Raw genomic sequence first — 23,517 nt, 5'->3', positions numbered from 1 at the left:
AATATTACTGAAATCCTATAAGTAATAAGTTATATTACTGAATTACTGCTAAAAGTAATATATTACATGTAATATGTTACTTTTGTAATGAGTTACCCCCAACACTGCACGCCAGCATACCTTCCTCGTTGTGGAGTTTTTTCACCGTCAGTGAAGAAGACAAAGCTCGCAGTTTGTCACACATGCAAGTTGAAAATAAGCCGTGGAGACAGAGGTGCGGCCGAGTCCCGCTCGGCTGGAGTCCAGTCTGAGCGGCTCGCTTCACCTCACTGGCCCCCCTCTCTCTGCTCTCTCTCCCCGGGAAGCGGTGCTTCGCCACCGCGCACAGCCGCAGCCGGCTTGGCGAGGTGAACGTGAGCATTGTGTCCAGTATGATTCCCTGACCTGCCTTCTCCATTCCACATCACTGCTGCTGCCTCAGCCTGTCAGTCATGTTGTAACGTGGATAGAGGAGAGACTATTTGTTTCGTATTGCAAATAGAACGACGGACATAATAATAAAAATGCATCGGACTCAAGTGCGCAAGGTTTTCTGTGCGTGACGATCTTTTTTCGGATGGCAGATTAAAAAAAAACGCATACGAAATTTCGGACTGTGTGTAAACTCCGCCTGATATTCAGACTCGTTACTTTAACTCATAAACTAATTTCCCCTCTACTCAAGAGGACTGGTCTGGAGCCAGGCTATAAACTCCTTGTCCATGGAACACATTTTGATGTTCTGTTGCACCTGTTTTCTTTTGGAAAAGTAAATGCATGATAGCTGTGGGATATAGGCTACTGGATTTTATTTTATTTTTAATTCATTGTATTTGCACAAAAAAGCTCTGTCCAGTAACCTGGAACACTTTTATTTTGAGATGTGTTTGAGTGAGATGGTCCTACTTCATGCAAATGATAAGAATTGTTATATGAATCTTAATTTTCAAACAAAGTTACAAAAATGTTTGTGTAAGCTGTCAATTATTGTTCTTAGAAAGAAAATCGGAATCGGCAAGTCAGACTATTCAAAAATCGGAAATCGGGAACCGGCCAACAAAATTGCAATCGATGCACGCCTAAATATAAGAGATGGATTTCTATACTTTGTGCCTCAACCGTTGCTATTGTTCCACTGAGTCATCTATATCTATTGTTCCACTGACTCATCTATATCTATTGTTCCACTGACTCATCTATATCTATTGTTCCACTGACTCATCTATATCTATTGTTCCACTGACTCATCTATATCTATTGTTCCACTGACTCTATACTCAGCTCTGTCTTGCTGGGTGAGAACTACTGTAGTATGCACTGTCTGAGGTTTGTCCCTGCTTCCACCTACAGTTACAGGACAGGTACTGCGTTGTGATGCCATTGTGGACATCATCAATGAGATCCAGATCGTGTCCACCACCAGAGAGCTGCACCTGGAGGACTCGCCACTGGAGCTTAAGATCCATGCACTCGACTCTGAAGGTAAGGTCTGATGTACTGCTTTATGACAGGACCATCTTTTCTTCATTCCTGGCTGCTTGTGTCATTGATAATTGAATAGCTCATGAAGTCTTTATAGTCTACAGTACAGTACCCTACCCATCAATTGTTGAAATATTACTCCATTTTACCTTTCTCTCCAATGGATCCACTGTGTATTGTTTATTTGCCGCGTGAAAGACTTCTCAGAGTAATGACTGAGCCGGCCCTAGGCAGGCCTTTCTTTCCCCCTCGGGCTGCTGCTGTGAAGCTGTTTGTTCTGTCCCACCGGTTCCATTTAGAGCAGACACACTTAGTTTAATGAGCTGTAGCCACAACCTGCTTCTTCTTCTTCTTCTTCTTCAGGATGGCTCCAAGGCTTGCATTTTGTTTGTTTGTTTGTTTTGGCCTAAAAGCGCACTTTGAATTATTTTCACACGGAGCAGTAGATCCTGAAGATTGGTTTTGTTTCAGCTAAGCGCTAACTCAACTGCCAGCGGCTGTCAAACAAGTATGCTTAGCATCCGTTGTACAGTACAGGATGAGTATTGAGTGTTGACCTAAGCCCTACAACACTACATGTTGAAAGAGCTATGCAAATATTCTTTGTGCTGTAGCTAATCTTGCATAGCCATGTGTTCTGAGGTTGATTTTAAAGTTTGAGGCTAAAGAAAATGGCAAATCCTTATTTATGTTGCAGGGAACACCTTCAGCACCCTCGCAGGTCTGGTGTTTGACTGGACCTTAGTGAAAGATGCAGATGCGGTTGGATTCTCCGACTCCTACAATTCATTACGGTAGGCTTCCCTGTACATTACGGTAGGCTTCCCTGTATCAATGCATAACCCTCTGCTCAACCTCCACTCAACCCTCTACTTTGCATAACAACCTGATAGCAACCCATAAGTGGGTGTTGACCATATAATTCAACCCAGAGCCAATAATATGCTAATGTAAGGATAATAAAACTAATGATATACCAGGGCTGCTCGATTATGGCAAAAATCATAATCAGGATTATTAGTGGCCGGGCCAGCGAAGCGGCAGGGCCACTTATTGTATTTGCCTGTATTCTCCTTCTTCTCCCGGGAAGTTGGGACTTCCCATGCATGAACATAAACCAACCTTTGCACAAAGGTCCAGTCCCATGCCAAACTAAGTCGACGCGAATTTGGCACCAATAGTCCTGATGGTGGCGCTACAGCGACCGTCTAAAGTTTCAAACTTTGAAAATTCATAACAAATCAGGCATACGTGCTACGGCTTTGCAACTTTCACCGAAATGAAATAGGCTAACTAAATAGGCTAACTAAAATCTATAATATATTCAAAAGAATTGTTTTATCTCGATTATCTTGTTTTCATAATTGTGGGAAGCCAAAATTGTAATATGCGGTTAAAATTTGATGAATTGCACAGCCCTATGATATACTAGTGTTTCTTAGTCAAGAATCACTAGTATCTTTCCAAAGTAGCGTCATCTTTTTTCTACCTTCCAAGTTCCCTCTACCTCTGTAGGGATCTGTGTGATTACCGTAATCACTCTAGACTAGAGGTCAGTTGCAACAGGGTCGTACTAAGTCGAGTGTCTAATGCGTTTTCTAATCTTTTTCTCTTTCCAAGGGTACTTAAGTTCTCTGAGTCCACATACACGCCTCCTGGGTACATATCTGAGATGGAGCGTGTTGGGAAACAGGGAGACATTATTTTGGTGTCGGGACTGAAAACGGGACATGCTAAGTTAAAGGCACAACTACAAGAGTCACTGTACAAGGTGAGGAGATCTGCAGCACTTTTAGTCACATCATTTGTTGGCTGTGGGACACCAGCACTTTGTTCCACTGTATTGTTAGGAATCATAGGTTGTCGCGGTCTATTTTTAAACACAAGAAAATCATAATGGGATAATCTCCTATGATGTGGAGGTCTATAAATAGCAGGAGCTTGCACAATAGTAATGGCTTCTCTTCTTCCTCATCTGTGATTATTTTTCAGTATTATTAGTATGATTATTATGGTACTGTATTAGTATTTCAGCAATGTACATTAAACTCAAAAATGCCCCACAGCCAAATGCAATTTCAATGACTTGGGTTGATTAACATGCTTCATTTTGAATACCACAACCAGTTGAGTCCGGTGTGGTGAGGCGGGAGACTTGTGTTTTGCTGTGCCGTAACCATGGTTTCCATGCAACAGGACGTGGGTGCAGCTGAGGTGAAACTGTTGATTTTAGAGAACATCCTCCTGAGCCCTGCACACGATGTCTATCTGCTGGCCGGCACCTCCATCCAGTACAAGGTTCAGAAGATCAGACAGGGCAAGATCACAGGTCTGACTCTGCTAAGTGTAAAAGCCCATTATTATTAGGGCTGAACGCTTTTAAAAAATATCTAATTGCGGTCATTTTCACTGATATTGCAATTGTGATGTAATTTGCAATATTAGAGGGAATGATCATTTTTACATTATTATTCATTGAACAGCGTTTTAAAATGATTATGTTGTGATTTTTTGCAGGCATCTCTACTAAACAATGTTTTCTTAAGTCTGTAGAATATGATGTGTAGGCCAGGGCCCAGTTGCACAAAGCACCTTAGGTTAAGATTTCCATAAAATAGAATGGGTTGCAGGGCCGCTGGAAGTCATTTTAAGCAGGGGGTGCTGGGAGGATATCAAGAAACATTGACTCCTCTCTTTGCTGTATAGTAGGAGGTAGGGCTGGGCGATTAATCGAATTTTAATCATGATTACGATTTGGGCTGTCCACGATTATGAAATCAAGATAATCGACATACAACGATTTTGCGGCTCTTGTCACTCTCGTTCTGTCTTGTGTTGTAAATCAAGCGCACCCCTTCCTTTGCAGCGGTGTGCTCGGCCCCTCCCCCAAAGCCCAAAACACACACACACACCGCTCGAGTTGTGAATGACTGTCATGTGAACAGAGAGCCACGGCACGTTTCTCCTCCCCGCTTATTTCCGTGGTAGCACAAGAATAAGATGACAGAAGTCACAGAAAGAGAGCCGCTGGTCGAGAAGAGAGGTAAAACAACGTATGTGGGGTGTAAACACTATGGTTTCGCCGAGTTTAAAGGTCCACACATCAAGAGCGATGCGAATATACAGCACGGAATTGCGATGCGAGTTTTGACCCACCTGTCACTCACAGCCACAGACTTGGAACAAACAGTGCAAGATATGCGCGGTCGTGGCTGCACCCCGCAACACAACCTCTCCCTCTTTCTTTAATCACTTGAAATCCACTCACAAAGTGGTCTATGACCAAGCAATAAACGCTAAACGAACAAAAATACAAAGCCCCATCTAGTTACTGCCACCGCAACAGTCATCGATTCAGGACACTCTTTACAATGCGACCGCATATTCAACAGCTAACAAGCTCACAGATAAACATTAACAATAGCCTATTATGAACCTAAACGTGTTATTGTAAGTCGCTTTGGATAAAAGCATCTGCCAAATGAGTAATTTAATGTAATGTAAACGAACGTTACTAGCGTTCTCATTTGGTTAGTTTTGAGGTTTAAGGACTACTAGTTCAGCAGATGTTTACCAACATATTGAATGTAGATTAATAGTTGCAGTTGGTTGTGGCAGTTCACTGCAACATAGTAGGCCTACATATACTGTATATTTATTTTAGTTTTTATTTTATTTCTAAATCTTTGCACTTTTATTATTTATTTTCACTTATTTATTTATTTTCAATTATATCTAAAATCCAAAGACATCCAATGTTAAAAAGAAAAGCCAGTGTAAATGTTCAATAAATTCATGATTTTCTCAATGTCAATGAGTAATCGTGTTAAATAATCGTGATCTCAATATCAATCAAAATAATCGTGATTATGATTTTTGCCATAATCGAGCAGCCCTAGTAGGAGGTGCATTTTTGAGTAGGCTATTAAAATAGCATGTCAAGTTCACATTTCTTTATTGCCAGATTAAACAATTCGTATTGGTTGTTGGTTGGTTCAACACAACATGTGCGTGCATGCACGCTTCTTCTTCTCTAGCCTACAAGCATGTAACTTCCTTGATTGTTATTGTTGATAATTCTATTTAAATAGGCTACATTTTCATTTCCCGAAACATTCTTAAACAAGAAAGGAACATAGTGCACTGCAAAATATTTTTAATTACATTTGTAAAAAAAAAAAAAAAAAGATTTGGGGGGGAAAAATCTAGGGAAAGCACCCCTACTTCCCGCGGCTCTGATGGGTTGCACAAAACACCCTTAAACCTTCTCCATAAGGTTAAGCATTTTAAGGAAAACATAAGCACAAGATTTAAGGGTGTTTTGTGCAGCCAATTCTATTTTATGGACACCTTAACTCTGACTCTAAGGGAAATCTTAACCTAAGGTGCATTGTGCAACTGGGCCCAGGACATCTCTGCAGCATGACAGTATTTACTTTAAAATGGTATTTTGGCACATCTTTCCTTTAAGAAATACAGTATTGCGCCTCCTGCTATTTGAAAATTGCAGTAGGCGATATTGCGATTAATAAGCACTGCCCATACTTTGACCATGGCTGTTAGTGTTCATGTTAACTGCAGCTATATCCATCAAAGTAGCTCAGTGTTCTAATTGTAAGTCACTTTTTAGAGAAGAACATCAGTTGAAAATCTAAAATGTTTGAATGGTAGAGTCATTGATGTCACTGTGGTCAGATGAGTACAGGAGCTGTGCGGTTTCCTGAAGTTTCAAAGCCCAGCTTAGTGTGCAGACGTGCTTGATCTTGAGCTAACGGCTAACTCTCCTGCGTGTCCAGAGCTCTCCATGCCTTGTGATCAGTACGAGCTGCACCTCCAGAACAGCGTGGCCGGGCCCGACGGACACCCAGAACTCGCTGTGGCCACTCTGGATCAAAGCATCTCTACAGTCACAGCCGTCCAACTGGGACACATCAACGTGGTGCTGGACCATAAGAGTATCCTCCTTGCAGTTCCGCAGTCATGTTTAATATCTGCAGCAGTTATTGTTTTTTTATTGCTGTAATTTGCCAGGCCGTCCAGGTGTTAATTATATCGGCTCTCTTCTCTGCAGTGCTCGTCTTTATGTGTGAGCAGAGTCAGCCAGTGATGAAATGAGACTTGGCAGGCAGAGGTAGACCTGTGTAGACCTGTGTAGACCTGTGTAAGGAGTCTGATTAAAAATGCCTAACGTATTGTGCACTTGGCAAACGTGCAGCCTGAACTATGTGTATAGGGGGGTTTCTATCTCTCTTAACGGGCAGATAATGCGCTGTCAGGGTGCCTCACTTAATTTCCCTTAATAGCACCTGCTTAGGCCTTCGCATGCAAGGAGTGTCCCGCCTGCCCAACAGCACTCTGTATGTGGTTGAACCAGGCTACCTAGGTGCATTTCTCTTTGTTCTTTATACAAAATACAACATATATTATACTTTGTTTATACAATAATGTGAGTGTCAGTTGTTCACAGGTTCAGTTGACTTCTATTTTTCTCTCAAATTCTTTTAGGTTTTAAGATCCATCCAGGAGACAGCTGGGTTCTTGAAACAGGCAGAGTGTACGATATCCTCATTGAAGTGTATGACAAATCCAGCAATAAGATTTACCTCACTGATGTAAGTACATTTCAGTAAAAATAATTAACTTAAAGTCCCTGGAAACCAAAATCCACAAACACCTTCTAACTATTAAATTTAGGGTCTTATGTGAGTAATTGTGTGCCTCAGAAAAGAGAGAGAATTACTTTCAACCCAAAGCCCCAAAAATCGACACTTTTCTACAAGGTCTGGATTTCCATTTCCTCATTGAAGAGAGCGGAGCGCACGGTGCTAAAATGCACGATCTTATCACGATCTTATCCGTTAACGGAGAGAGAGGTCTCCTCCGAGAGAGAGAGAGAGGAAAAGACCTGCTGCAGACGGGACACGCCCACACAGTCCGCGGGAGAAAAGACGGTCTAAAATCGAATTGATTCTCATTACTTTTGCCATGACTGTCAAACCTAAATGTATGTACTTTGCGACGTTCATCATCGTTCAAATTTGGCTGGTGGCTTATTAACATAGGTTCCTGTGATGTGATGAACTCAAAATGCTAAATAATAAAAAAATATTTCTGGTTTCAAGGGACTTTAAAGGAGAAGTTTGGTATTTTTAACCCTGGGCCCAAATAACATGTTTCGCATTATAATCCCTATTAGTAGAAGGCATAAACCTTCGCTAGCTAGTTAGCCGCCTGCTCCTCCAGCCGTCCAGTAACACAGGGCTGCCCTCTCCCACTCTACTGCAGCAACAGAAAGCTACGGGGTCTTTGGAAACTATGATGAACGTTGTCTTCTAAAACACTGCGCTCACAGACAGTATAATCATACTCCTAATCAACGTGGAAGTAAAAAAAAAAAAGGCTTTCTGTCAGCAGTTATTTTTTGCGTCTTTGAGAAAGAATTGTTCCAATCCAAATGGGACACAACTGTTGACAGATTTTTTTTTTTTTTTTACAATGTATTCAAGATCAAATACAGACATGTGACAATATATAATGGAAGCTAGTACAGGAAACCGCCACATACGAATAGAACTACTATACAAATAGTATATACCGGCAAATACTTTGTGGAAACAGCCTGTGAGCACTGGAGAAATGTATGGCACTCTATTGTGCTAAACCGTCAAATCATTTAAATCTAATTTCTCCTGTTTTCTCATTCATCAAGGACTGGGAAGAGAGAAAACATCATCTCAGTTATGATTGCATTACAGAGCTAACCAGTTTGTTTGCTTATTTACAAAGCATTGAAGGTCTCTCCAAATGTCTTGTCTGATCTCATTCACCCTCTTTGCGTATGAGCCACTTGTTTGTTTGATGGTATACCGATGGCATTGCTTAAATAATGGCTCCACATTCCAATAATATGAATAGACTTTTCCTACTTCCTGAATAATGGAAAGCTGTAATAGAGTTTTGTCAGCTTTAATCAGACGCAGCCCCAAACACATCTGAGAGGCATTAGAGAAGAGACTTTTAGTGCCCGCTGAGCCTTTCTTAAATGTCTGCACTGTCCTGTGTGTTTTATTAGCCGGTATTTAAAACGAGTGGTGCAATTCTAACCAAAACAGTCGAACAGGAAAATATGAGCGCGTCGAAATTTTTCCGCGTAATATTGACAAAGACGCAACCCCTTTTGCACCTTATTTATGTATTCATTTATTTTCACGTTTGTAATGTTTTGCGGCCTATTTTGTGCAGAATGTCCGTATCGAGGCGGTGTTCCCCGGCGAGTACTTTGAAATCCTCAAGTCGTCCCTGAATGGATCGTACCACCGTGTCAGAGCGCTCAAGGACGGCCAGACGCTCATCGATGCGAGCCTGAAATCTGTTGTGGATCCAGTGAGTTTGAACCTTGAATATGAGCTGTTCATATTTCAGCTGGAGAATGATTGTGTTGTGTTAAATCCTCCACTTCCATTCTTCCAGTCCAGTATATGTCCTGCTGAGGCCTCTCGTTGTGTTTCAGAATGGAGCGGTCCATGCACTCATCAAGCCGGTGCACAATGAGCAGGACGTGGAGATCTATAACCCTATAGTCCTCAGTCCCACTATTCTCACTTTCCCGTGGCAGCCCAAGGTTGGAGCTTACCAGTACACAATACAGGTAATTCATCCTACTCACAATACAGGAGAAACTCTGTACTCACATTGCTATACACATGTAGAGTTCACCATGACTATTCTTTAAAAAAGTGACGTTTGATGTCATTCACACTTGGCCAAAACACTGGAAGTTTTATAACGGTGTTGCTGCCGTGTTTGAATGTGGTCAGAGAGATTTTGTTGCTGATGCTCGGTAGATTTGTGGGTACCCGTTTGCATAATGACTCGTTTCCCCCTGTGACAGGCGACAGGAGGCAGTGGCAATTTCAGCTGGTCCTCTTCCAATACAGCTGTTGCCACGGTGACCGTGAAAGGAGTGATGACAACCGTCAGTGACATTGGCATCAGCGCGGTGTATGCTCACGATGTGCGCAACCCGCTCCACTACGGCCAGATGAAGGTAAACCTTAAGGATTTAGAGTGTCAAACATAGAAATACTGGCATTTATTTATTTATTTATTTATTTATTTATTTATTTATTTATGCATGGAGTATTGATCTTTGCAACCTCTGCTTTAAATGGTGTATTAAATAGTATTAACGAATACATTTGTTAGAATTATTTATTATTGAGTAAAAAAAAACGTAATTGTATTGACTGGACTTTATACCTTAGAGTATTTTCACTTTTTTTAAGTGCAGTAAAGTAGCAGCAGCAGCAGCTAGAAAGTCTTGTATTTGCTGTTACTGTTTTAATCTTATTGTGGTCCTTTACAAAATTCAAATACTGAATGAATGGTTACTACTTAATGACTTGGGGCACAGCTACAACCTTATGTCAAACACAGAATCTGTTCTGTCCAAATTATCTCCCAATGATGATCGACTCAAAAATGTGGAGATACAAGGTATTGCAAGGTGGATGGAAAATCCTTCTGCCAGGTCTGAATGTGAAAACATGATTGTAGTTCCTTAAAGTCAAGATTCAAGATTCAAGATTCAAGAATCTAGAATCTTGAATCTTGAATCTTGACTTTAAGGAACTACAATCATGTTTTCACATTCAGACCTGGCAGAAGGATTTTCCATCCCCCTTGCAATACCTTGTATCTCCACATTTTTTACCTCCGCCTAACGTCCTCTTTGACTTCACCCCCCCCCCCCAGGTGTATGTTGTGGAGCCTGTGGCCATGGACTTCTCTCCTTGCCCGGTGGAGGCCCGGGTGGACCTGGTGCTGGATCTGCCCCTCAGGATATTTGGCCTGCTGGGCGAGGTGGAGACAGAGCGGGTCATGTTGAGTGACTGCTCCCACTTTGACCTGCAGGTCGAGGAGCAGAACCAGGGCGTCTTCCAACTGCTGGAGGGTGAGTCCAGCTGATCCCACCACCGAGTGTGACCAACCTTTAAAACACAACACCACCACAGTCTGATTTATAGCAGCACGTCTGCTATATGAAAACCAGAATTTCTCTATCACCCATTTCTATTTACCTCCTGTTTTCATCTCAAGATAATATAAGTAATCGTGCTTGGCTTACAGTGTAGAGACAATCTCAACTAATACTCAAGCCTTTTTCATTTATATGGCTTTCCGACTGGCAGTACATTTATCACCTTGAAAGTTGCTTTGTTCTTATCGTGCATTATGAATTGGAAGAGTGGGCTGGCGATGAATAATATCAGCTCTCTCTGCTGCACTGACGTGGTGCTAGATGGCACTCTGAGTAAACCTGTGTGCACACTTCTATTTATTTGTATATTGTCATATTGCTCTCTCTCTCTCTCTCTCTCTCTCTCTCTCTCTCTCTCTCTCTCTCTCTCCATCCACCCCGACTCCTCCTCCAGGGAGGCTGGCTCCAGGCCAGGACCACTGCAGTGGGGTGAGAGCCAAGGCTCTGGCCCCTGGCTACACGGTGCTGACAGTCAGCTACGCGCACGGCAACGTGCACCTCAGTGCCAAGATCACCATCGCCGCCTACCTGCCTCTCACAGTGAGTCTATCTATCAAGCCATGTGCTCTCCTTCCAGGGCCTGCTCGCCATGCGCTTTGAGGCATATCATCGCTCTCTCTTTTGTACTCGGGTATATTTCTCAAGGCTTTGCACAATTCATGTCCGTGTGCTAATTTGTTGCTGGTTTAATTAATGGATCACCTTGGCACTTATTAATTAATTAATTAATTAATGAATGGGACACCTTGGCACTTACTTGCCGAGTGCTCCGGGGCAGCTCCAGGGTGGAGTCACTCTTTGTTGTGTTGTGCCTTTTTATTCTTTCAACTCGACTCAGAGCAGCAATTAACTTGTCTTTCAAGGAAACACACACACACACACACTCCTCCAAGGGCACGCACACACACACACACACACACGCACATGCACACACACACGCACATGCACACACACGCACACACACACACACACACACACACACACACACACACACACACACACACACACACACACACACACACTCCTCCCAAGGGCACACATGCACACACACACTACATACAGTACATACAGCCTCTCCCAGAAATGCGGTGATCAGCGAGTGTTTTATTTGAATGATGTGTTCTGCACTTTAACTCTAGTACTGCTGCACAGCCGTGACGTCTGCTGCTGTGATGTGTTCTGCACTTTAACTGTACTGCTGCACAGCCGTGACGTCTGCTGCTGTGCTACAATATAGCCTTTATATAATAAAGCATGCTTTATGGTGAGAGGCCACTTCATCTCCTATCATGCATCATTTTGTCACTCCTGCCTCCTCCTACACTAGATAGCTGTTAGGGGTGCTCCGATCCGGCTAAGCCACGATCCGATCCGATTCCGATTCCTGGGGTCACGATCCGATTCCAGAATTGATTCTCGATTCCAACGATTCTCGATTCCAGAATCGAGAATCGATTCTCAATTATGTAGTTTTATATTGCAATAACACACAAAGGTAAATATAAGACAAAAAATGACAAATGTATTAATGCTGAACTTCAAATTGAACTTCTGTATTACAGTCAGGGCCTAAATTCATTTTGCAAACTAGGGGGGAATTCCCCCCTTATGTTCTTCAGATAAGATGGATTTATAGGCTGGGGGGGATCTGTAGACTTTGAGAAGGATTTATAGGTTTTGGGGGGAATACATTAACCAGAGTTCACAAATGACATGAACATTTGGACACTTATTCAGCCGGTATCTTCCATGTTGCGTTCAGGTGCACTGTAAAAATCTTTTTTTTTTTTTTTTTTTTTTTACAATTTTAAGAATCGATTCTTGGGAGTTTGGAATCGATCCAGGAATCGTGGCATTAAGAATCGCGATCCTTTCAGAATCGATTTTTTGGAGCACCCCTAATAGCTGTGGTGTTCCTCCTCCTGCCTCCTCCTACATTACATAGCTGTGGTGTTCCTCCTCCTGCCTCCTCCTACACTACATAGCTGTGGTGTTCCTCCTCGCTACGTTTAGCTTAGCAGCAGAATAAGATGCTGTTTGATGCACTGCTTAGTAGGCTGCCGTTTTATTCTGGGATATAATAGTAAATATTGCAGCCTTTTTGATCATGTTTCTTCACTTGATCTTCCCTGGCAGCGATAGATTGACCCTATTTTATTTCTTTGCTGTGTAATACTGTGTATTTCTGCTGAACGGTGGCACAGTGGTAGTGCTGTCGCCTCACAGCTAGAAGGTCCCCTGGAGGAAGGACAAGCCTGGATGGGTTAAAAAGCAGAGACTGTATTTCACCGGCCACCATCAGCGTGTGTGTGTGTGTGTGTGTGTGTGTGTGTGTGTGTGTGTGTGTGTGTGTGTGTGTGTGTGTGTGTGTGTGTGTGTGTGTGTGTGTGTGTGTGTGTGTGTGTGTGTGTGTGTGTGTGTGTGTGTGTGTGTGTGTGTGTGTGTGTGTGTGTGTGGCTGGCAGCATGTGTGTGTTGGGTTGTCGTGTAACAATAAAGACGGTTTGTCCATCTGACTTATTTCCTCTTAACACTGGTCAAGCTGATGTAAAGTTAGGTCTGCTTTGACATTTTAAATGGTATATTTTATTGAAATTCTGCAGGTTTCTGAATGTTCCTCTGAGTTGTCTAGACCCACTGTCTGTACAATCTGTTATTAAATTTCCAACCAATTGTTCTAGGTAATTATAACTACACTTACCCCTCTTCAGTTGACAGCTCAGCTTTGTGACTGTTTCTTATGGCCTCTCTAATGTTAAACCCCCTCTCACTCAAGGTTCTGTATGAACTGTGTTTGGCAGGCGGTTGACCCGGTATCTGTGGCCTTGGTGACTCTGGGCTCATCTAAAGACATGCTTTTCGAGGGCGGCCCGAAGCCCTGGGTTCTGGAGCCATCCAAGTTCTTCCGCAGCTTGAAGGCCGAGGATGAAAGCGGCGTCAGCCTGGCTCTCACCGGTCCTTCATCTCACAGCTACAACCAACACTGGGTCAGAGCCACCTGCAAGGCCCTGGGAGAGCAGGTGACATCTCACCCTTTCTACTTAACATTCATGCCACAAACTCAAGAATAGTAAGGTTTAGTTTTCATAACATACTAATGTTGTACCTAGGGCTGTGCAATAAAATCGTTAGGGCAATATATCGCGATACTTTTTTCCACGATACTGTATCGATATTTTTGAAAAATATCGTGATATATCGCCATATCGATTTTTTTTGCACAGCTGTGTGGTCAGTGACACAATAAGAATACTTTTTATTTCAGTGCGTTCAGTAACACACTCAACACTCAGTAGTTTTGACTACATTTGTACACTAAGTTGTCCATAGACCAAATCAGCGGGATGTTTACATTTACTTCCGGGTACCCCTGAGGTCCACACATTATAATGGCGGTGGACGGCACAAACTGACGTGTTGAAGACAAAAACAGACAAAGAAGACAAAAATGGTTCGTCCGTGTTGTGTTGTTGTTTAATATCATTCATAACAACACTTTCACTAACGTTAGTGGAGACCAGACTAGCTAATTTACCTGTTGGACCAGACCAGAGTAGACTTGAAGCTAAATTAAATTAACGTGGCGTCAGTAGCTCTTTCTCGCCGAGAAGAGCCTGGAGACGCGAGGTTAGTAGCTCTGTCTGTAACGTTAACAAGTCTGCAAAAAAAACAGCGAGTTTGACAGACAAACAAACGTTATTAGCTAGCTAACACTACATCAAACAAACACAGAAGAAAGGCTAGGCTAAATACGTCGGACAAGCATGTTTACCAACCGTTTAACCATTTAAATTGAAAGTAGTCGGCCGAAAACAGCGAGAGGGTTTGACAGCATTTATTTGACAACACGCACATTTAAACCTGCCGCCTTCCCCAAGTGGTACCCGGAAGTAAATTTGTTTACATGGTGACGTCACGGTGATTTGGTCTATATAAAGTGATGTACATATTGTTACACTACCTAGGTGGTACACATTGTGTTGTATTTCTAGTTCTATTTTTTAATTTTCAGTAATTTTCAGAGTATTGCAATATATCGCAATATGTATTGTATCTCAATGTATCGTGATACAATCGTATCGTGACCCATGTATCGTGATACGTATCCTATCGTGAAGTCCTTGCCAATACCCAGCCCTAGTTGTACCTTCAGAATAACTAATAATAAATATATATACCGGTAGCTAATTTGTATTCCCAATGAGTCTACTACAGGATCCTCTGGTGTTTGTACTACATCATGGTGATGCTCCAGTAATTCAGCTAGAAACGTAAACTTATCATCTTGTGCACATTGCTGTCTGAAGTATGGAGAACTGTGCTGTTCTGTAATACCAGATTCATATTTTGATATATTTTGACAATAGTTTCTGTTATCTAAATACCAAACGGTAAAAATGCCAAACCTCAAGAAGATTGTAAGAAGATGTAATAAAATACAGATATTTGCATGTTTATATTCTCTGGCATTTAGGTTGGGTACTTTATTCATCCCTGAGGGGAAATGATGGCGTTAGACAAATAATGTATGTTCACTGTCACGGCCCAAACAATCATTCTTATATTACCTTCTCATTCTGTTGGTTCCCGTTCCCATTAGTTTTTTTACAGACGATCACAATCTATTTTTTCAGGTATTGGAGGTGACTGTGGGGAACAAGGCCAGTCTGACCAATCCCTACCCTGCTGTGGAGCCGGCAGTAGTCAAGTTTGTCTGCGCTCCTCCGTCTCGCCTCACCTTGGTCCCAGTGTACACCAGCCCACAGCTAGACCTGACCTGCCCGCTACTGCAGCAAAACAAACAAGTGGTGTGTGTTCTCTTCACATGACAAGCTTTCACATGCTATGTTCAGCTGCACACATTTTATTTTATATGGCACAATTTGGTCAACATTATTTACTTAAATTTGTCCCCAACTGTTCACCCAACTGTAAACCTCTGAAGAAAGTGGTATTTTATATTTTACAGTTTGTAAAATACTGTTGTTATGCACATTGTGCTTTTGAACATGAACTCATATGAAGTACATCATTCTCCAGGTGCCCGTTTCAAATTACCGTAACCCCGTCTTGAGCCTGGCTGCGTTCGATCGGCAAGGAAGGAAGTTTGACAACTTCAGCTCTCTCAGCACGGTGTGGGAGTCCACCATGGTGTCCCTCGCCAGTATTGAACCCACCATGCCCATGGAGCTTGAGCTGTTAGAGGACAGCAACAAACAGATGAAACTTCACGGTAACACCTGTGACATCACTTTGTTCTTAGTGTGTTTGTGTGGTGTGTGTTTTAAGGAGGGTCACCTTCAGTGATTGTATTCTTTGTTTAGATTAGACAGAAAGTAGCGAGCGGGACTCTATCTGCTCAACTCTCTCTGGGAACTTAAGTTGATTATGACTTTTGTTTAATAACACCTTTTTTGTCATCTGTGGCAGGACGTCAGACTGTTCTTGTCCATCATCAGACTGGGATTACAGCCATTACAGTGACGGCTCTGGGCTACCAGGTCCCACATCTGACCGCAGCACCGGTTCTCAGCCCGGTAAGACAAGAACAAAAGGCTCAACTACAGGAAGGCCCCCTAGTGTCCGTTTGTCACTTCCTCCTAAAAACCCCAAGCTGCTGAGTGAAATGGTCTCTAACCAAAGCCTGTCATCACAGAAGAAGTCACCGTGCTGGAGCAACACAGACTGTTAATGCCTTTTATGAAGGTGAAACGTTTCGATATACAATACATCTTCATCAGTCACTGTCACATAGAGGCAGTGGTGTCACATTCACCTTATCAGGACACTTCTGCATACATCATTTTGTCATCGTTATTCCGTTTTAGACCCGGAAGTAGATTACTCCTACCTTTATCTTTCTTAGACTTGCCAAAAAGCTGTTTTCAAGCAAAAAAAAACCCCAAACTGTTATAAAGTTTTAATATTTTTTCGGGTGAGAACGTAACATTCCAAATATGTGACCGGTTGATCAGAATAACGCCTATTTGGACATTTTTAACGAGCAGCGAGGAGCGCTGGCTGTGTGACCGGTCGGACCAGTCGGACTAGCTAGTATTCTTGTCAACCCCTACTGGCAGTGAGAAAACACTGTCGACGTGCTTTTGTAACTAACATTATGCCGACCGGGTACAGCCATCGTTCCTCGCAGCAGTAACGATAACATGTAACTGAAGTTGGTCACAGTGTAGCTTCTGAATGTTGCCAAACTTCATTCATAGTTTACAGTTTATCGATGTTTACCGGCCGGCTAACGCTGAACCGGAAGAACAAATACAATTGCGTCTTCCCCCATGTGGAATTCTCCCACCTCATTATTGGCACAGTAGAGTACAGACATTGGCTAATTGAATGTACTGCCCCGCCCCCTTTCACTCACCTATTGATGATTCTCTGACAGTCTTTACATGACACCACTGCCTCTGTCTGACATTGACTCTGATGAAGATGTGTTGCACGTCCAAACCTTAGTGTGATTCCTGCACCTTATTAAAAGGTGTTAACAGTCCGTGTTGCTCCACAGCTGGTGTGTTCTGTGAGGCACCCGACCTGCCTACAAGCTGAAGCACGGTGGAACCCCCTTTCTTTTCATTTGGTCAATAACAATCATGATGAAAATGGTAACGAGAAGGGAAAAGAAAATATGAATGGTAATCTATCCCATCTCACCTCAGGCTCAATCTTGACACAAATTTAACCAACCAATTCACACCATGATGCAGTGTCCTAAACTGACACAGTAACTGCATGTCAGTGTGCTGTGACTGCTTTTCATCTATTCATGCTTCAACCTTTTCTCATTTTCACTTTCCAGGCTCCTAATAGGGCGATACCAGCATATTGTCTGTTGGCATAATATTTACTATGGTAACTATAGCACCCGTTCTTTTTCATCTATTCCTCTTGGCGGACAGTATGAACCCATGACTCCTGTCTCAGCCACTCTGGAGCTCCTATTGGTCGAAGACGTGACAGTTAGTCCCGATACGGTCACCATATACAACCACCCAGACGTGCGGGTAAGACACATATTTGACTCAACATATTATTGGTTTATCGATTTAAACTCCCAAGGTTGGCTCTAGCAGAATACGGTGACACTCTCTTCATGGCATTAACTGGTGTAACTGATTTTGACAATTTGTCATTAAGAGATACTATTTAATTAATTGTACTGTCTCAAAACAAATAAATAGGGGTACATTTCATTACATGGGCTTAGTTTTGAGTTGCAATATTCAGGGGATTGCAACCTCAAGTTTTGTAGTTCTATTTCAGACTGCTTTATGTACGTTTCCCTCTGTGGGCCTCCCTCTTCTAGTCCTGTGTGATATAGGAGTGTTGGGCAGGTGTGGAGGTTAAATAGCACCTAGTGACCTGTTAAAGAGGATTATAATGTCTGAGTGTGGTCAGGAGTCCCCTTTGATGTCACAAGTGAATTAATATTATGAATGGCTAGCTGAGCAAAACGCGATATCATTTGTGATTGTCATTTTCACGAGGTTTGTGTGTGTAATCTACTTGGTCCTGCAGGCAGACCTGGCCCTGCGAGAGGGTTCAGGCCATTTCTTTGTCAATACCAGCGTTAAAGGGATCGCAGACGTGGTCTTCCAGGAAGCCAAAGGAACAGCTCAGGTGAGGAGGCTCTCTCTCTGGACTGTAAACACAATCATATTATTGAACAACAACACACTATATTATTCTCAAGAAATCTTCTGTTGATTTTCGGCACTTGGATAATGGAATAATGTGCGCTTAAAAATAAATAACCAATGCAGAGATGCATACTGACAAACCAGAAAACACATTTTGTCCAATGGAAAATATCACCTTTGATTTGCTTTGTGTCGCCAGGTGGTTCCAGTCCAACCAGGGGTGGTGAAGGTGATGGTTCATGACCTCTGTCTGGCGTTCCCAGCTCCCGTCCAGGCCACGGTGCACATCTCAGACATCCTGGAGGTTTATGTGAGAGTGGTTGACAAGGTCAGTTTACAGTCCCACAATGTTGACTAGATGATCCCTCTTATCACTACCACACATTCCTGAAATGCCTGAATGGTGTTTTAGCAGTCAAACCCTTGTTGGCCATGCTTGTGATTCAAACGGATTCTTTCCCCTGATGATGGACATCATTTCTCTGTCTTTCAGGTGGAGATCGGTAAATCTGTGAGGGCTCATGTCCGAGTGCTGGATGATAATAAGAGGCCCTTCCCAGCCCGTTATTTCCATGTCATGAATCTGAAACTGAAGGCAGCTTCGGCAATCGTCTCTCTCCAGTAAGTCGTCTGGGAAATTATTATTGTATTATTATCCAAACATGCAAGGTTTCATGTACATTTCTGATTGTCTCTCTCTTCTCTGCAGAGCGTTGGCCGACCCCTCAGAAAAAGATACCGCCATTTTCCTCGTGAAAGGTCTCTCCATTGGGCAGACCACACTGTCAGCTGTTGTTGTGGATAAAAATGGGAGGAAAATAGCATCCGCTCCTCAGCAAATAGAGGTATAACGTTTCCGTTAGCTTTGAAAGTATCCGTCCACATTTTGACATCAATATTTATATTGTTTATTTTTTATTTTTTTTAAACTTCTTTCTTTTTTCCTTTCCAGGTGTTTCCGCCATTCAAACTCATCCCGAGGAAAATGACTTTGTTAATTGGTGCGATGATGCAGGTTTGTTTGGAATCAATGCTTGGACTCAGTAGTCTGGAAACAAACAGCTGGTCTCAGCTCCTTCCCACTCCTCTGCCAGGACTCTCCTGGAAGAGGATGTTAACAGGCCACATGGCTTAAACACCCAGCTGGCCTTCAGCTCGCCTCCTCAGCCCATGCTCCAATTAGGAAACACTTACTGTATCATCTATCTACCAAGCTTGCTAATAGCCGAACATTAAACTCCGTAATAATACATACACTGCACATCATTTGTGTTGGATCTCATTTCTCTCATCTTGAATAGTTGAACACACAAAGTGTAATTTGCTTTTAGCAAATTATGATCAAGACCGTACATTGATAAGGGCTAATGAATAAACCATCAGTGTCCTCAAGAGCAGTCATGTGAGACTAATACTCTGCCATATGTCTCATCTTATTCCATCCCTCACTTTTCCAATCTCTCCCTCCCCTTTTCATGGCTGCTGTCATTTTGTAGATCACATCTGAGGGCGGCCCTCAGCCTCAGTCCAATATCCTCTTCTCTATGGCTAATGCGGAGATAGCTTCTGTTAATGGCGTGGGACATGTCCGGGGTATTGATATTGGCAATGTCACCGTGACCGGACTGGTCCAAGCTGTGGACGCTGAGACCGGGAAGCTAGTGGTCATCTCTCAGGTAAACCTACAGGATCATGTTGAATTGCTTGTGGGCTCGCTCAGCTTTTACAGATGATAACTGAGCTTATTTTCCATGTCTTTAGGATCAAGTAGAAGTTGAAGTTGTGCAATTGAGAGCCATTCGAATCCGAGCCCCCATCACAAGGATGAAGACGGGGGCGCAGGTAGGATCGTTTGTCGAACGGTGTAAAGAAATATCCCCAAATTTGAGCAGCATCATACAATCAGATTTCTGTATTCAGTGCTCCCTATGGAAGATCTCCTTCTCACTGATTCCCTTGATGTGTCTTGTTCTAGATGCCTGTATATGTGATGGGTCTGACCAACAGCCAGACACCCTTCTCCTTCGGAAATGCTCTCCCTGGCCTCACCTTCCACTGGTCCACCACCAAGAGAGACATCGTGGATGTCCAGTCACGTCACGCTGAGGTGAAATGTCCTCTACAAGATCCATGCTGTCCATGCTCTACTTACACATCCTGTTAAGTCCTTCCTATTCTTGACTTCCACTTGTCCCCTGAATCCCCCCTTTTTTTATTTATCAGTATTTATCAGTTTTGACTTATTTAGGGCATAAAAAAGATGTGCTCTCTCTGCAACACAGTCTGATAAAAAATCAGCATCTGCCTCGTCTCTGCTGCCCTGTCGCCGCTGCCTTTTATTTGATTTACTACGGCTATTAATGGTGGCTGTCTCCTTCAGGCGAACGTGCAGCTCCACTCACAGCATAACTTTGCCATGAGCGTGACTGGAAGAACCAGAGGGCGGACTGGGCTGAAGGTGGTGCTCAGGGCCACTGACCCCAAGGCCGGGCAGCTGGAGGGGAACCTGCGGGAGCTCAGTGATGAGATCCAGGTCCAGGTACAGCGCTGTGTTTATTGTGTTCTCTCTCTTTCTCTGGGCTTACACCTGAACACAGCTGTAAACTCCTCGTCTGTGTGTCTAGAACACCAATGTGATATGGACCTATAAAACCACTCAACGTGGGGTCTGGAGGCCACTGGAGGTCTCCAGCAAACTGATGAATTGTTAAAAGGCAAATAAGTTGTGAAGTTGCTGACCACTGGGATTTCTGAAATTGTTAATTTTGAAAAGTGATAAGACTGCAGATGAGTTTGAGTTCAGTTTGAATGCACCAGCTTCAAACTGCTTCAACTATAACCTCAAACATCAAAGGATTATAATAATAATTGGAGTTTTGACTTTTTCCTTTGATCAAGGTCTATGACAAGCTGCACATGCTTAATCCTGAAGTAGAGGCTGAGGAGATACTGATGGCTCCAAACTCTGTCCTCAGACTCCAAACTAACAGGTGAGTTTATTCTAAACTCAGTCCTCAGACTCCAAACTAACAGGTGAGTTATTCTAAACTCAGTCCTCAGACTCCAAACTAACAGGTGAGTTATTCTAAACTCAATCCTCAGACTCCAAACTAACAGGTGAGTTTATTCTGAACTCAGTCATCAGACTCCAAACTAACAGGTGAGTTTATTCTAAACTCAGTCCTCAGACTCCAAACTAACAGGTGAGTTATTCTAAACTCAATCCTCAGACTCCAAACTAACAGGTGAGTTTATTCTAAACTCAGTCCTCAGACTCCAAACTAACAGGTGAGTTTATTCTAAACTCAGTCCTCAGACTCCAAACTAACGGGTGAGTTATTCTAAGTACTGGCACAGTGACTAATTCTGCCATATGCCTACTAGAAACTCTGTAGTCTCCCTGCATGTGCATTACATGTAGGGTACTTTAAGTAGACAACCTTCTCTCATCCACATTTCATTAGAGAAAAAATGTGGTTTTATGTTCCCCATGGTGTCTCAATAGGGACGGTGTGGGTGCCCTGGCCTACCAGGTGCTGGACTGCCCTGACCAGGCTGTTATCGCTCAGGTGGATGATAAAGGCCTGCTCTCGTCTGGCTCCCTCACCGGCTCCTCCTCCCTGCTGCTCACCTCACAGGAGACCTTTGGTGTCAATCAAACTCTCATCCTAGCTGTCAAGGTCAGTTTGATAGAACCTGTAAAAAAAAAAAAAAAGGCTTGATATTTTTAGTTTTGTTTTAAAAGCCCGTTTCCTCTGGAGGTTGTCGGCGGTGAAATCCATCTCGATGAACTCCAGCATCTATTAGTGAAATAAGCTCCATCATGCTGGTGAATGCTCAGTGGGCTGCATTGAGGCACTCCATAATCATTAACAATCCTCGTCATGGCAGCTGACATCGGCCCTGGAGATGTTGGGCATGATGTTGGTTGTTCCCTTGATGATGTTGGTTGTTCCCTTGATAGTTAAGTTAAGTTATCCTTTATTTATCCTCTTGGGGAAATTCATCCTCTGCATTTGACCCATCCTCTACTAGGAACCTTCCTAGAACTAGGAGCAGTGGGCAGCCACTGTGCAGCGCCCGGGGACCAACTCCAGTTCTTTTGCCAGTGATGATGTTGGTTGTTCCCTTGATGATGTTGGTTGTTCCCTTGATGATGTTGGTTGTTCCCTTGATGATGTTGGTTGTTCCTTTGATGATGTTGGTTGTTCCCTTGATGATGTTGGTTGTTCCTTTGATGATGTTGGTTGTTCCCTTGATGATGTTGGTTGTTCCCTTGATGATGTTGGTTGTTCCCTTGATGATGTTGGTTGTTCCTTTGATGATGTTGGTTGTTCCCTTGATGATGTTGGTTGTTCCCTTGATGATGTTGGTTGTTCCCTTGATGTTGGTTGTTCCCTTGATGATGTTGGTTCCTTTGATGATGTTGGTTGTTCCCTTGATGATGTTGGTTGTTCCCTTGATGATGTTGGTTGTTCCCTTGATGATGTTGGTTGTTCCCTTGATGTTGGTTGTTCCCTTGATGATGTTGGTTGTTCCCTTGATGTTGGTTGTTCCCTTGATGATGTTGGTTGTTCCCTTGATGTTGGTTGTTCCCTTGATGATGTTGGTTGTTCCCTTGATGTTGGTTGTTCCCTTGATGATGTTGGTTGTTCCCTTGATGATGTTGGTTGTTCCCTTGATGATGTTGGTTGTTCCCTTGATGATGTTGATTGTTCCCTTGATTCCTCAGGTGGTCCCTGTTTCCTATGTGCGCTTCAGTACCAGTCCAGCTCTCCACACCTCCAACAGAGAGACCCTGTCAGCCATCCCGCTGGGCATGGTGCTCACCTTCACCGTCCACTTCCATGCCAACACCGGAGAGGCCCTGCACAGCTCCAACTCTCTCCTTACCTTCTCCATCAACAGGTCATTACACACTTCTCCTTAGCTGTGAAGTGTAAAGGCTGTTACACACCAAGAGCGATGCGAATAAACGGGACAAAATTGCGATGCGAGTTTTGACCCACCTGTCAATCACAGCAACAGATGTGTACACGTCGGAAGCGAATTTCTGAAAAATCGACCGTGGTCCGAAAAAATAAACGCCGCAATAACGCTCAGCGAAACATCGCCGTTGGTATGCACGGTTGCATTGACTGATATAGGTTCAGAAAATATTATTGACGTGGGAATTAATCGCGTGAAAAAAACGCGCCTGATGTGTAAGGACCTTAAGTCTCCGTTATTGAGTACACTGACCCAAATATCACACAAATGTGTTCCTCCGATATAGGGATTCCATGTTTGAAAGTTATCTTCCAGGGCGTCCGGGTAGTGTAGCGGTAGATTCCCTGCCTACCAACACGAGGGTCGCAGGTTC

The 23,517-nt window shown here is 43.1% G+C and overlaps 1 protein-coding gene across 1 annotated transcript in view; it reads left to right on the top strand.

Annotated features, from left to right (window-relative positions):
• nup210 (nucleoporin 210) overlaps window positions 1-23,517 on the top strand; it is a gene marked incomplete at its 5' end in the record, with an annotated part of 59,851 nt that overhangs the window by 15,194 nt on the left and 21,140 nt on the right. Inside the window, 29 exons of the mRNA XM_083641295.1 lie at window positions 1,330-1,461; window positions 2,159-2,255; window positions 3,082-3,232; window positions 3,658-3,790; window positions 6,258-6,416; window positions 6,776-6,844; window positions 6,967-7,073; window positions 8,704-8,844; window positions 8,972-9,109; window positions 9,353-9,508; window positions 10,216-10,414; window positions 10,896-11,041; window positions 13,302-13,520; window positions 15,135-15,308; window positions 15,541-15,733; window positions 15,931-16,037; window positions 17,415-17,519; window positions 18,034-18,135; window positions 18,355-18,483; window positions 18,649-18,776; window positions 18,865-19,000; window positions 19,108-19,170; window positions 19,652-19,831; window positions 19,917-19,997; window positions 20,131-20,262; window positions 20,536-20,694; window positions 21,054-21,145; window positions 21,661-21,835; window positions 22,888-23,063. Of these exons, the coding sequence (XP_083497421.1) occupies window positions 1,330-1,461; window positions 2,159-2,255; window positions 3,082-3,232; window positions 3,658-3,790; window positions 6,258-6,416; window positions 6,776-6,844; window positions 6,967-7,073; window positions 8,704-8,844; window positions 8,972-9,109; window positions 9,353-9,508; window positions 10,216-10,414; window positions 10,896-11,041; window positions 13,302-13,520; window positions 15,135-15,308; window positions 15,541-15,733; window positions 15,931-16,037; window positions 17,415-17,519; window positions 18,034-18,135; window positions 18,355-18,483; window positions 18,649-18,776; window positions 18,865-19,000; window positions 19,108-19,170; window positions 19,652-19,831; window positions 19,917-19,997; window positions 20,131-20,262; window positions 20,536-20,694; window positions 21,054-21,145; window positions 21,661-21,835; window positions 22,888-23,063 (3,979 nt within the window). The remainder of the gene's footprint in view (window positions 1-1,329; window positions 1,462-2,158; window positions 2,256-3,081; window positions 3,233-3,657; window positions 3,791-6,257; window positions 6,417-6,775; window positions 6,845-6,966; window positions 7,074-8,703; window positions 8,845-8,971; window positions 9,110-9,352; window positions 9,509-10,215; window positions 10,415-10,895; window positions 11,042-13,301; window positions 13,521-15,134; window positions 15,309-15,540; window positions 15,734-15,930; window positions 16,038-17,414; window positions 17,520-18,033; window positions 18,136-18,354; window positions 18,484-18,648; window positions 18,777-18,864; window positions 19,001-19,107; window positions 19,171-19,651; window positions 19,832-19,916; window positions 19,998-20,130; window positions 20,263-20,535; window positions 20,695-21,053; window positions 21,146-21,660; window positions 21,836-22,887; window positions 23,064-23,517) is intronic.

Source organism: Poromitra crassiceps (genome assembly GCF_964638095.1).
Source record: "Poromitra crassiceps genome assembly, chromosome: 8".
Classification (NCBI taxonomy): domain Eukaryota; kingdom Metazoa; phylum Chordata; class Actinopteri; order Beryciformes; family Melamphaidae; genus Poromitra; species Poromitra crassiceps.
The sequence above is the reverse complement of the archived record's forward strand: the minus strand, read 5'-3'. Positions and strand labels throughout refer to the sequence as shown.